At 38.2% G+C, this 12,998-nt stretch overlaps 1 protein-coding gene across 2 annotated transcripts in view; it reads left to right on the forward strand.

Moving 5' to 3' along the window:
* The window catches only part of GCLM (glutamate-cysteine ligase modifier subunit), a 13,393-nt gene extending 1,000 nt beyond the window's left edge, over positions 1–12,393 (forward strand). The window contains exons 1-7 of one of the 2 annotated variants that reach the window (XM_008630487.2): positions 1,458–1,702; positions 2,379–2,444; positions 5,024–5,108; positions 5,858–5,914; positions 7,151–7,353; positions 8,896–9,010; positions 10,656–12,393. In XM_008630487.2, coding sequence (XP_008628709.1) covers positions 1,496–1,702; positions 2,379–2,444; positions 5,024–5,108; positions 5,858–5,914; positions 7,151–7,353; positions 8,896–9,010; positions 10,656–10,825 — 903 coding nt within the window. In that variant the 5' untranslated portion in view covers positions 1,458–1,495 and the 3' untranslated portion in view covers positions 10,826–12,393. Of the gene's footprint in view, positions 1–1,457; positions 1,703–2,378; positions 2,445–5,023; positions 5,109–5,857; positions 5,915–7,150; positions 7,354–8,895; positions 9,011–10,655 lie in introns of those variants that run through there. The other variant, XM_017729885.1, reaches the window with a different exon arrangement.
* Positions 12,394–12,998: the final 605 nt, after the last annotated feature.

Below are 12,998 nucleotides of genomic sequence, written 5' to 3' on the forward strand. Positions count from 1 at the left end.
GGTGCCCGTCACGGCGAGGAAGGGCTTTGACTCCCGAGCGATCCGCTTGTAGGTGCCCTCGGGAGGCGCGAGATGGTAACGGCAGAACAGGGTTTTGCCTGTTCGTTTTCGTCCGTTCGTTGTGTCCTACCCTGTTGGGAGGTCGGGCCCCCCGTGCCCCCGGAAGCAGTTTGCCCTGAGAAGGAGCCAGCCTTCTGATCTTGGGAATAAAGGATTAAAATACTTACAAATTTAAGTGCTGTCTGTAATGGCAAAGGGGATCCTTTATACTTCTCTAGTAAGATAAAAATATGAATAGATATGAGCTTGCATTACAGATTATGAAAATTCTCTTTTCTAACCTGAAGTTAATTTAATTTCTTGGTAGTGACAGGTCTTAGGAAAAGTAGTCGTTGTCTTCTTTGAAGTGTAGAGCTGTTGTTCTTTGTTAAGAAGTTGAAAAGAGCTTTTTAATCACTACTCTAAAAGTATTGCCTTTAGCGGTATGTGTCAACACTTAGAACAGTTCTCATAAAACGTCTGGAGGTCCTGTGGCCATGAACTTCAGAACCACCGTATTTGCTGTTTTGTCATGACACAGTAATCTCAGAATGGTAACTTAATAATTAGAAAAACTATGGCTTTGGCTGATTATTGCTATACAGTGACACAGGTGGTAACCTAGAAGTTGGTTGGTTGCGTATTAATCATGCACAAATGGAAGAAAGGTCTGGGAGGATGATGTAACAAGAACGAAGAATTCATCATACTCTTGTTTAGCTGTCACGTGGTCATAACTTTTTTATTTGGCGTGGTTGCTCATTAAACTTCCTGTAATCTGTGTGAAATAGGGCTGGATTCTGTAACAAAGACGTAGCTGTATTGTGATGGGCACCCTTGTGTGAGTTGTTTCTGGAGGGCTGTTGAGTAAAGAGTGGCCAATGTGCATAACTAATAGTTAAGGTACTGAAATTCACTTGTTTACAGAGAAATCTGCTGGCTTTCCAGAGCTGATGGACTTGCAAAAGCAAATAATTGGTATTATTTACAATCAGCTTTGGACTCTTCTATTTAGTATAGTCAGTTCTCAGTGGCAGAACGTAAGCTAAAATTTTGCAAACTGTGAACCCCCGTGTTAGGGGATGCAGCTGTGTTTGGAAAAGCTGATCAACATATGGCCTGAGGGCAAGGGTGTGGTGTGCTTTAGAGTCAGAGGCCTGTGCATAGTAACTGCAGTAGAAATATGACCTGTGACAGTTGCAAAGCAGGAACATATATAAAAATTTAGTACTGTCTCACTTGCCCTCAGAAAGGAGAAGATAACAATATAAATTGTATGAAAGTAGGATAAAGAGTTAGTTTATTAAAAGGTTATTGTGCTTAGCTATTTACTGGGGGGCTCAATTCTTGCCTTTTGGGTCGGGGGGTTTTTATGCTATTTCAAACGATAGAAAGAATGTATAGTATTTCTGTTCATAAAGTATTGTTCCTGATATCAGGCACTTCTAGTCCGCGCATGGTATTAGAGCTCTCTGAGTTAGGTGTCATAGGAAATGGCTGTTTAATGGTACACAAAGTAGGTGTGCACACTGTTGAAAGTGAAGTAAAGCAGCAGTTGGCAGAAGTGCTCCTGCCCGTGGCAGAGGACAGCCAGAGAGTACCTGTACCTAGCTCCTGGGATGGATCAAGGGGAAGCTACAGCACTGCTACAGCTGCAGCACTGGTACTGTATAAAATAATTTAGCTGATTTAATAGTTACGTCTTACTAGGTTCAAGAAAATCCCTGAGCAGAATCTTAGTTGAGTTTATTTTGCATCTGTGGATGAAGGAAAAATGCAAGTGTGGGGTAGGATCTGTAGGTTCCCCCTACAGTAATGAAGGACTTAAAAGCGTTAGTGGTTTGGCATAGTGGAGTAGGTAGGCAGTAAATGAGAAGGGTTGGATGCATCTTGAAAAGAGGAGTAATTAATACAATGAGTATTTAGTGATTGATTGTAAAGTTTAATCTCTACAATGTCACAGCACTTATGCTCTTATCTGACTACTTTGTAACTTAAGAATTTCTGCACAAAAAAGCAGAAAAAAAGCCCTAAAAAACCCCAGACCACCACCCCATCCTAGTTCTTGCTTGCTTAGCATTGTTCTTGCCTTTAAAGCATGTCTGAGAAATAAGTGAAGTACAGTACTTGTATTACTGCTGAAACTCCGTGAAAGAGGAGAGAAAAACATTTAAGTAAGCTAGTTTTAGCAAGTTTCAGATAGAAGCTGTGAAGGAAGAATCTCTTGTGGAATGGTGTCATTAGTTCAGCTGTGCAGTCTGTCCTACACACCTCTGTACTGTTCTGTTTGTGTGCAGCTGGAACATACCCACGCTTCAGTGTGAAACAATGTTTTGTAGGTCCGGGACTGCATGCAGAAAACACTGACTGAGTGGAGCTCGAAGATCAGCCAAGACCAAAATCAGGTAGGAGAGGTGTTACACATCTTATCCATGTTACACGTGAAACCAGAGAAATAAGTAGTCAGTTATACTTCTAAAACTTACAGTAGCTATTAAATTTCTCTATAAGTATATGCAGTTCCAGATACCTTGAAGGAATATTTCTTAACTCCGCTTCTTTCCTTAATGTTTAGTAAATTTGGCGAGGTTAAGACATATCAATAAAAAGAGAGAATCCTATTGATGGCAGATAAGACAGTTCTTAGCAAAATAAAAGCTGTGGTCTGTAAGATTTTAAATTAATTATGGGGCAAGTAAAAATAAATAAAGTCTGTGTACCTTAGAAGTTTGCTAGCATGCTTCTTAAAACTCAGTGGAGAATTCTCTGAGCTATCGAGATCGCAGATATCCCATTTGGAGGGGAGCTCTGAAGCATCTGTTGTCTCAGAAATATTTCTGAAGATCCAGAAGTGGCAATTTTTTCCTTAAGAGCTAAAGACTTCCACATAAGTCTTAAAGCCACAGACATGAACATCTGTTATGATCCAGTTTTAAGGTTCTGAGAAATACCTCTGCCCGAATTAAGGTGCAAACAAGACCATATGCCAGTGACAATAGTAAAGGTTTTATTTGATGGTAAATATGAGAGAGAGAGAGAAAGAATGAAAGAAAGGAAGAAAGAAGTCAAAAATAGGTGGGGGGGACAGAAAGAGTGACAGGGACAGAATAAGGAAAATATCACCACTCTGTGGATCCCAGCGATGTTCATTGATCCTCTCCAGCTGGTCTCTCGGTGGTGAAGGTCCCCCAGAAGGCACAGAGTCCCATGGGTGTACATGCTCAGGCTGGGTGAGCATGTCGGCCATGTCCCCCTGGGGTGGGGTCAGTCTCTCACAGCAGACTCTGGGTCTGTTGTATCACGTGCAGTCCTGTGGGGCCAAGCCTCTCACGTGAATGTCCCGTGGATGTGCTGTGGGTGTGCCCTGTGGGGTTGGGGGTTCCACAGCTGGGCCAGTTTGTGTAATTGGAGGATGGGTGTTCACTGCCTTTCACCAGAGGTTGCACCCGCCCCCAGGGGTAGGGGGGAGTCTCTGTAAACCGGGCTTCTGTGAGCTGTGCTCTCCCCCCCCACCCCAAAGTCAGCTGGGGATAGTTGCAGCTGGTGGCTTTGGCCTTTTGTGGATGCATAACTTTCCCTCAGCCTGAAATGATTAAACAATGCATTTCCCTTTGTCTAACCAACAGTTTGACTTTCAGTTCAAAGTCCCACTCTTCAGGGAAGCTTCTTCGGTTATAGCTTCTTTATAATGAGCAAAACTTTATATCAATGTTTGAGGAATGAACTATTTTCAGAGTCTGACAACATCTGACATGAAGATCTTGGTGTATTTGTCTACTTCTCTTTCACTTTTGCTTCTGAAATTCAACAAAACAGCAATAGGTCCCCACTAAATTTATTATTTGCTCTGTGAAATATTAGCATGTTTCAGGGGAAAAAAAAAAAAAGGTACCCAAAAAACAAAACAACAACAACAAGAAACCTGAAAAGCTTTCCTGATTGGTTCTTTGGGTTTTGTTACCAGTTCTTGTGTAATGGGGGCATCGGCTGCATGTTGCTGCATTCCAAACTGAAGTGTGTGAGGCAGTTATTGCTAAATGACTTGTAGAAGAACTAATGATTGCTCAAGAAGCAATCAGAGAAAAGAACAAAAACAAACACTTGTCTCTGTCTGATGTAGTGATCCATTTAAAGTAAATTATTTAGTGTAAGCTAGGTTTTACTGTAAGAACACTTTACCGCCGTAATTCCAAATTCTCTCATGAATTATATTGATATCCAATCATTTTTTTAAAAAGTTTTGTTTAAAATGCTGACTGTATGGAGTAACTCAAAGGCTCACTTGAGAATCTTTTGGTTGGGCAGCAAAAATTAGCAAAGCATTTTTGCTTGGGGCAGAGTGTTGTGCATGCCTGTAATATAAAGTCTGATGTAGGTAAAGACTTAATGAAGTCATCTTGTGCCAGCTGACATGAGATGTCAGCCTAATCCTAAATGAGGTCAGGGGGTAAAATAATTACTGTCTTAAATCAGTATTTTACAGCATTTTCACTGTAGGTTTTTCATAGGCTTCACTGAAATTACAAAATACTTCTTAAGCAAAGATGTTCCCATCCAACACTCAAACCTCCTAATTCTTATGGGGTTCTTTTCAGCTCGTCATGAGGCTTTTTTAAAACGAGGTCCTTTGAATTGGCACAGCAGTCTTTTCACATCATAAAATCAGAACTACAAGAACTACTGAATCTTGTTCTCGTTCCAATAATTTTTATCAGTAATTTGCATTTTCTATATTAGGGTCATATGGGGCCTTTCATATATCTTCATTATTCTGACCTCCCCTCAGTGATCAAGAAGCCTTGGGTTACTTTATTTCTGTCTTTGCATTTTTCTACTATTTTGTTTCTAACTGCTGTAAGGCACTCTTTTTTTCTTTTGTTTTTTCTTTCTTTTTTTTTGTTTTTTTAATCAATTAAAAACATTCTTCGGGAGCTTACTGTCTGCTCTTGACGAGTTGCTCCTAAGTGTCATGTACTTACTACAGGAAACACTGGAGGTTCTGGAATGTACTGTAGCTCAAGCTATAGAAAAAATAAATCCTGAAGAAAGGGATGAGTTGAAAGTATCAGGTAAGAACATAGTCACAAATCCAATGGCATGGAAAGGATTCATATGCAGTCATCAATAGGATATTCATATATGTTTGGGGTTTTTTTTGCTCTGTTTTGTAATTGCAGAATCAAATTACACCATTGCACACTGTTGTTCTTAGACATTGGCTAAGAAAGTCTTGAATTAATATTTCAGATTTTAAAGCAGCTCAGTATTTTTCTAGTTTAACTTACATCACCTCAAGATATTTTAAATGTATTTTGTGAGTCTTTGACATTTTTGAAGCAAAATATTACAGATAATACTGGAATTAAGAAATAGCATTGGAAGCACATTTATTTGCATAATTTTTCCAGGTTGAATATGATGAACTTGAAGGAGGCAGTCCAAACTAACACTAGTACATTTTGAGTCTCAGTAAGTTGTGAAGAAGTCTGTTTGTACTATTACATTTGGGGTTTTTATTCAGGTTGTTATGGTTATTGCTTTGTGTCTTGATGCTTTACAGCTTATTACATCATCTAACTGGATGATTTCTTGTTCTGAGATTGCACCAACAGCATTGAAATTTAAGAGAACAGTGTCTTTATTGGGCAGTCACCTTTCAAAAAGTTGGGGTTTTTTCCAATTTTTTAAGTAATTGGTGTATATTCTAAAAACCTTTTACCCAAAAACTCATTAATAGTGTGTATAGCAAAAGTAAATGGCTATATTATTAGTAATACCTGGCTTGTTTAGTTATTGATTCCAGTTTCTTTGAAAATAGCAAAGCTTTTCATCGTTGGATCAAACTCTTCATCAATCAGAGATGCAGTTGATCTGGGTAAGTGTGGAACTCAAGTTAGGATTTTTTTACTCTAGAACTTAGATGGAAAAAGTTCTAATTTTATTTCTAGGAGATGTATTTAGTCATTGTCACAAGTATATCCTGTTTTCCTATTAAGAGAGACTTAGGTAATTAAGTCTATTTGCACATTAGTTCCGTCTGTAAACTTATTAAATGGTTCACTGTGACCTCAGATCTGATTCCTTCCTCCAAGCAGGACCAAGTTTTTTTTCTTTCACACAAAACTTGTTAAAAAGTAAATACCACATGATGTTTTAATAGCAGGGATACAGCAGTTCTTGCCAGTTCTTGTTAGTTGCATTTAATGTCATGAACTGTGCAGTCTTTTAGAGATTATTTAGGAAATAAAATAATGCTGCAGGTAGCTGATGAAATAGTGAAGTTTTACTGAAAATGTCATACAATGTCTCTACATAAAGTTGTGTTGGCCTAATGTAGCAGTAATTGTGAGCAACAGTGAACTTTGCTACTTTGGAAGATTGTTTGGCTTAAGGGGTGATCAAAGAAGAAAGGGTCAGATATCATTATTTTCTGTTGATACCCCAGTTAATAGCCTATATATTGTAAGTTTTAGTACCATTTGTCAAACATACATTAATGGAGTCCTCCTCTAGAAGAAAATAATTAATACAGTTTGTTAGTTCTATTCTGTTTGCTGTGCTGAAGAGGCCTCATGACTTGCATTTTTCATACAGCTCAGTGACTCAGACTCCAAGACTTCCACTTCTCTCTGGCAAATTAAGTCTCTGTACTTGGTGTGCTTTTAGTCTAACTCCTCATACGTAGCAAGTAGTTTCCCTAACCCATGTCCTGTACTTGAGTTATAGTTCAGAGTGAAAGCTACAAATTTTAAAAGAAATTGAGAATGAAGGAATAGAGAATTGTCATCACTGTCTTCAGAGAAAAATACAGTTTTAACATTTAAAAGGAGGAAAAAGCTTCATGCTCTTGTTCGTTTTCTGTTGATTTTTTTTGCTGTTTTCTTTTCTTTCCCAAGACCTACAACTGAATTTTGATCTTTAGCTGTATGCTTGAATCTCTGCTAAAAAGGCTGTGTTGTTATTCTTGACTGCAGATACACTCAGTTTCAAATGGTGAATGGGAAGCTAGCAGAGTGAAGCAGGAGGTGTGGCTTTTGCTAGATTTGAAGAGTCATGCTGTTTATGTTCATATCTGACAAAAAATTTTGCAGTGTCTGTTCTTTTTCCTCAGCGTGTTCTGCCCTCGGAGTTGCTCAGTTAGACTCAGTCATTATTGTCCCACCTCCTGTCGAAGATGGAGCTAACCTGTCCTTGGAATATTTGCAACCTTATTGGAAAGAACTTGAAAATCTAGTTCAGAACAAAAAGATTGTTGCCATAGGTACCTCCGACCTAGATAAAACACTGTTAGAGCAGCTGTATCTGTGGGCACAGGTGAGAACAAACTTCCTACTCACAGCGTTTCTTAGGACAGAGTAACGGCTTGCTTTGTTGGCTGACACAGTATTATAAACTTCTGTTATAAGTGGTCTTACATACAAAATATTAATTACCCCTGTTATTTTCAGTATTTTGTGGATGATCATAATGTTGTTCAAGGTGGGGGAGGCTCAAATATGATTGTTGTTTGTTCACTGTTCTTACATACTGACCAGCAACAACTGGAAAACACAAGTCTGTTCAGTAGCAGGTTCTTTGAAGTACTGCAGGTTTGAGTTTTGAATTATTTTATACTTAGGAAGGACCATAAACAGTACTCTTAAACCTTCAGATTTATTCCAGTGACTCTGAAAATGTAGCTGTTCTCACTTTAAGCTGTGTTACAAAGAGAGGGATACCCCCTTGGAAAAATGGTGTTTGAATGGTAAGCTTAAACATAGAGGAAGACAGACTGTGAATGAAGTGGCACAATACTTTGTTGTCCAGAGCAACTAACTCATAGTACCATAAAAAGGGTTGAAAGGTCATTTAGTTCCAAGCCCCCTGTCATGGACAGGGACACTTTCCACTAGACTGCATTGCTCAAAGTCCCATCCAACCTGGCCTTGAACACTTCCAGGGATGGGGCAGCCATCCAGCACTTTTCAGTGCCTCAGTACCCTCACAGTGAAGAATTTCTTCCTAATACCTAATCTAAACCTGCCTTGTCAGTCTAAAGTGATTTCCCCTTTCCTATCACCACATGCCCTTGCAAAAAAATCCCTCTCCAGCTCTTTTGTAGCCCCTTTAAGGTACTGGAAGGGACTGTACGGTCTCTCTGGCGCCACCTTCTCACCAGGCTGAACAACCCCAACTCTCTCAGCCTGTTCTCATAGAAGAGGTGCTTCAGTCACCTGATCATCTTTGTGACAGCAGTGTTTTATGTACACTGAGAGAGGGCAGTTGCAGGGTTTAATGACCACCTGCATGGTGATCATGAAAGCAGTTTGTGAGAAGAGAGAAAGTCAGTCGAAGAGCATCCCTTTTAACTTGATCTGATTCAAGCACTTGCCTGAAGGCATGGAAGATTGCAAATTAACTGGCTGATGGAGCCCTCCTTAACTAAAAACCCAAACTATGCTAAACCATGACATTCTTCCTTAACAAAAATGTATTTGGATTTTTTAATTTGAAGTCTTTTTCAAACTGGCATCCCTATAATGCTTTTACTAGAGAGGGGGACAAAAAAAGCTGCTGCTGTTTTGGGAGCACAGCAGGCAGGAAGCCAGAGTGCCGTGGGTCAGCGCTCATCTTGCTGTGGCAGCACCTGAAGTTAGATCCTACTCCTGTTTTGGGCTGTGTGCTGCAGGGAATTGCAGGTGTTGCAGCTGCCTACGTTAAAAGATCATGCAGAATTAATTAGCCTTGCTCAGTATTCAAAACAATGGTCAAAGTCAAATTGTTCAAAATTTCTGTTGTAATAGAAAGCATGGTGGAAACAACTAATATAAGTACATTAGTATTTTTTTTCTTATAGAACTGTTCTGTTACTTTCAGGTGAAACCAAATAGTAATCAGGTGAACCTAGCTTCCTGTTGTGTGATGCCCCCTGATCTCACAGCATTTGCAAAAGAATGTGACATACAGCTCTTAACTCACAATGACCCAAAAGGTAAGACTTCGCCAGTTAAGAGAAGACTTCTAAGTGTGTTTATTCAGTACAAAATCAGGAATAATCTTTCCCCAGACTTCAAAGTTTGTTATATTTGAAGCCTGAACCAAGGATTCTAAAAGTTTCTCCTTTATAAAATATTTCTGTTAAGCTATTCCTGTTGCTTCCTCCCCTCCCCCTCCTTCTTGAAACAGTCTTGCAGCCTTGGATAATTTCTTGAAATACTTCTAATCAGAGAAAATAAAGTGAATAGAAGAACAGTCTACTGAGAAATTTGTACTATGTTTATTTCCACAAAATAAGGCCAGTAAATGACAAATGAAAGTGGACTTGCCTACATAGAAATGTTGATAGTCAGTTGATTTTTGAGTAGTTTGGTAATACTAGATCAGTAAAATTACTGTGCTTTAAGTAGGATTCTTTCAAGGTCGACTTCTTAAAATAACATTATTACAAAACGAGTTGTAAGTTCTTCACTTTTTTATGCAGTGATTCATTTGCTAAATGATTGAACAAATGGGAGGCTTTCCTTTGAGCTGTAGAACTGAGTTACCAGCTCCCTACAATATTCTGGGATATAATACTAGTTTCTCTCAAACATCATCTAATCTTCTTCACTCTTAAGAACACCTTAAATATCTTGTTGGAGTAATACAAAGCCTAAACAATATTTAGTTAATTCCTTCCCTGCATTCTTGGTTATGACTAATTATTCATGATGATACTTTTTCTTCCTTCTCCTTTCTTTCCACTTGACCCCAAAAAAAAGTATATGAAGCATTAATTATGTAGTATATACTTCATAGTACCACTTTACAACGAATGAATTTCATCTGTGCCTGAGCAGGATTTATCACTGCTCTAGCAGCACGCAAGATGAATTTCTATTTGATCTGACAATTTCCATGTCCTGTGAAATCCAAATGCAACTTGCAATATAATAAAAAGTCTCCATTGAAAGTCATGAAATGACGGAGAAGAGGATTTGATAGAAAACAGCACAAGCTGTGATTCCTTCATGTGTTGTTTGCTCAGCCTATGTTTTCTGTAATAGTAAGCTGAAGAGTATTGAGACTGTTTTTTGTGAGCACTCTTCACCAAAGACATTGTTTTCTTGACGAACATTCCAGAGGAAACTAGGAAGATCTATACTTGCCTTCTTTTCCTGCTTTGTGGCATTTAAGCCCATTTTTCTTAATGCTTTCTGGGCTTATGGTTATTATGAGCCTAGTTAAGTGAGATACTGTAAATGCTGAGCTTCCAGTGACTGCAGAGGTATCTCTGAATGCTCTGTACTTTGCTGATTTCAGCCCTATACTTTACTCACCTCTGGTTTGTCTAGCTAGCTTCTCAAATTTAATTTTCATTTTCTCCCGCTAATGACTCTGCTGATCAGCTCCATTGGATATTCCATAGTCTCAGTTAGTTTTGTGGGAAATACTCAATGTTACATAAAAGTGTCCTGGACATTCATTTTGTAATATTCAGCTGCTTTTACCCTAAAAGCATTCTGGAAGAGTGGATCTGAGGGTGGTACCACTTACGATCATGACTGTAGGAAAAGGCTTCTCTTACTAAAAGTGTTGCTTTTTGCAGTTGTTTATGTGACTTTATTTTAAGCACAAATATCCCTTTTTAACTTCAGAATTACTTTGTGAAGCAAGTTTCCAAGAAGTTCTCCAGGAAAGCATCCAGAACGTGAAAGCAAACGAGTGGATTCCTTTATGGCTTCTGCGGTATTCAGTCATTGTTAAAAGCAGAGGAATTATCAAGTCCAAAGGCTATATCATACAAGCTAAAAGAAATGCATCTTAAAACTCTCTTTTTTTTTTTTTTTCTTTTTTTCTTTTTTCTTTTTTTTTTTGTAATGGCTTTTTAAATTTCTTTGGGATGGGGGAACATTGCAAATTTCTTAGAAAGATTTTTACAGCATTTGTAACAAACTACCAAAAGTTGTAATTATTCAGTGTGATGTCAGTAGGAGTGTCTGTAGTGTTCTAACACTATTTTTCTTTCTTAACCTATTGATGAGTTCATTTAAAATATGAATGTTTTGGGGTTTTTTTTATTGAAGTTATCTATAGAGTAACAGTTTAAAATATTTTTCTTTTTATGACCAGTTCACTGTAAAAATTATCATTATATTTTAGCTGCCATTAGGTAGTATGGAGAAACATATATTTTTGGTTTTTTAAAAAAACAAATTACTCTTAAATCATACTTACCTGTTGGGTACATATTTCAAGCATTCAAAGACTAGCTTTTATAGAAAATTGTCATCTTTTATGATAAAATAACCCCAAAAAATTAAGCTGGTATCCCATTACTTGATATGTATATATAGGTAAGTCAGCTGTTTAATTTGTGGGGATGGGAAAATTGGTTTATTTTTAATTGAGTGGAAAAGACTCCTAGGATTTAGAAGAAAATGCATCTTCCAAATTATTTTCTGACTGTTATTTGAATTCCTTCTGGCTTCTTTGTGCCTCAATACGCTTCATTAAGTGTTCGCACAAGTGTGACGGCATTTTTACTGTTTGAAATAGAAAATGTATTAATAGTGAATGTTCAAAATAAGATTTGAAAACAAGTGATGAAGAAATCTGTTTATCAAAAACTGAATTGTGCCTGTCTCCTTCTCAACTGTGGCTTGTTTTTTTGATGCTTGTAAACTACGCAAGCAATTAACCAAGTAGAACAGACAGTAAATGGTGATGCTGTTCACTAAAATTAATTACTTCTTTTGCAGTTGCCTGGGAAACCTGTTGCTTGAGTGCCACTCAGGAAAGATGAAGCAAGGCTTAGCTTGAAGTTAGGTATCTTTCTGATTGGCAGCAGTTTAGCACACTGGCTTTTTAATCCCAGAGATTGCTGCAGCTAAGGCAAGGCTTTTAGTTTAATGTAGTCTTTCTATCAAAAAGGCCTTTCCCTTTCCTTGGCCTTTAAATCAGAGTAGATAGCTAAAGTTCAACTTGTAGTTTAGCAGGAACTTTGATACCGAGTGTCTAAAATAACAAATTTCATTTTGATTTCAGACAGGGGCGTGGCCTCATACTGGTAATAGTCATTGACTTTGTTGTACATATTTTGAGATTTGGACTGTAAAGGAATGAATTTTCATCAACATCTTTCCAATTCTTCATATAGGGAGCAAGTGGAATTTGAATCCCTGTAGGTAGTGTCTGGAGTGTCAGCTTCCTGTAATCCATTCCACTAAGTTTAATGCTGGTAGTTTTTCAAGGTACCTTAGTCCTCAAATATCTTCGTTTTAGTGGCAAATAGCAGGAAATTTTCTTCGCTTCTTCAGTTCTTTTGATAAATGAGAGAAACGGGGAATTGGAACTAGTAATGCATCAATAAAAGTTTGGATTTTTTTCTCTTAATTAAAATGTAGTTTGTTTTTTTTTTTAATGTTGCGCCAGTGTTTATTAGAGTTTAAAATTAAGCTTCCCTACCAGCTCTGTGTTGTGTGCTGATGATTTGACCTCTACCTGTGAGCTGTCTGTATTTGGCTGATTCTGTATTGTTTTAGACTTGTGTTTGTGCTCAGTTTTTTATATGGAAATGCTACAAAATAGGAATTGTGCTAAACCAATGTAAAGGCTGCTCTGATGGGATAGTAATTTCTTTCCTTTCTGTAAACTGCTAATAGTTTGCTTGCTGTAGAAAAGTACCTTTTAAGACGTGGTATTTCTAGAGTCACCAGCAGCATAACTCTTTATCGAGTTACATTATCTCATTCGTTTGGTTTGCATCAAGGTGGGCGAGATGAGATTTCCTTCCACGAGAAACCTGAAAGTTTTAACTAAAATTCGAATTTCCGTAGGCTTTCCAGTACAGCATTTTACACTGTCACACATTTTAAACTTTTTAAAGTGTCTGCACGCCGCGATTCCACCACGTCGTGGCACGTGTGCTGCGGCCGCGCTTCGGCTGCTCCGTGGGGCGGGGCCGCGCCGGGCCGAGCAGAGCAGAGCAGGCGAGGCCG

This window comes from Corvus brachyrhynchos, unplaced genomic scaffold (genome assembly GCF_000691975.1).
Source record: "Corvus brachyrhynchos isolate BGI_N302 unplaced genomic scaffold, ASM69197v1 scaffold101, whole genome shotgun sequence".
NCBI lineage: Eukaryota > Metazoa > Chordata > Aves > Passeriformes > Corvidae > Corvus > Corvus brachyrhynchos.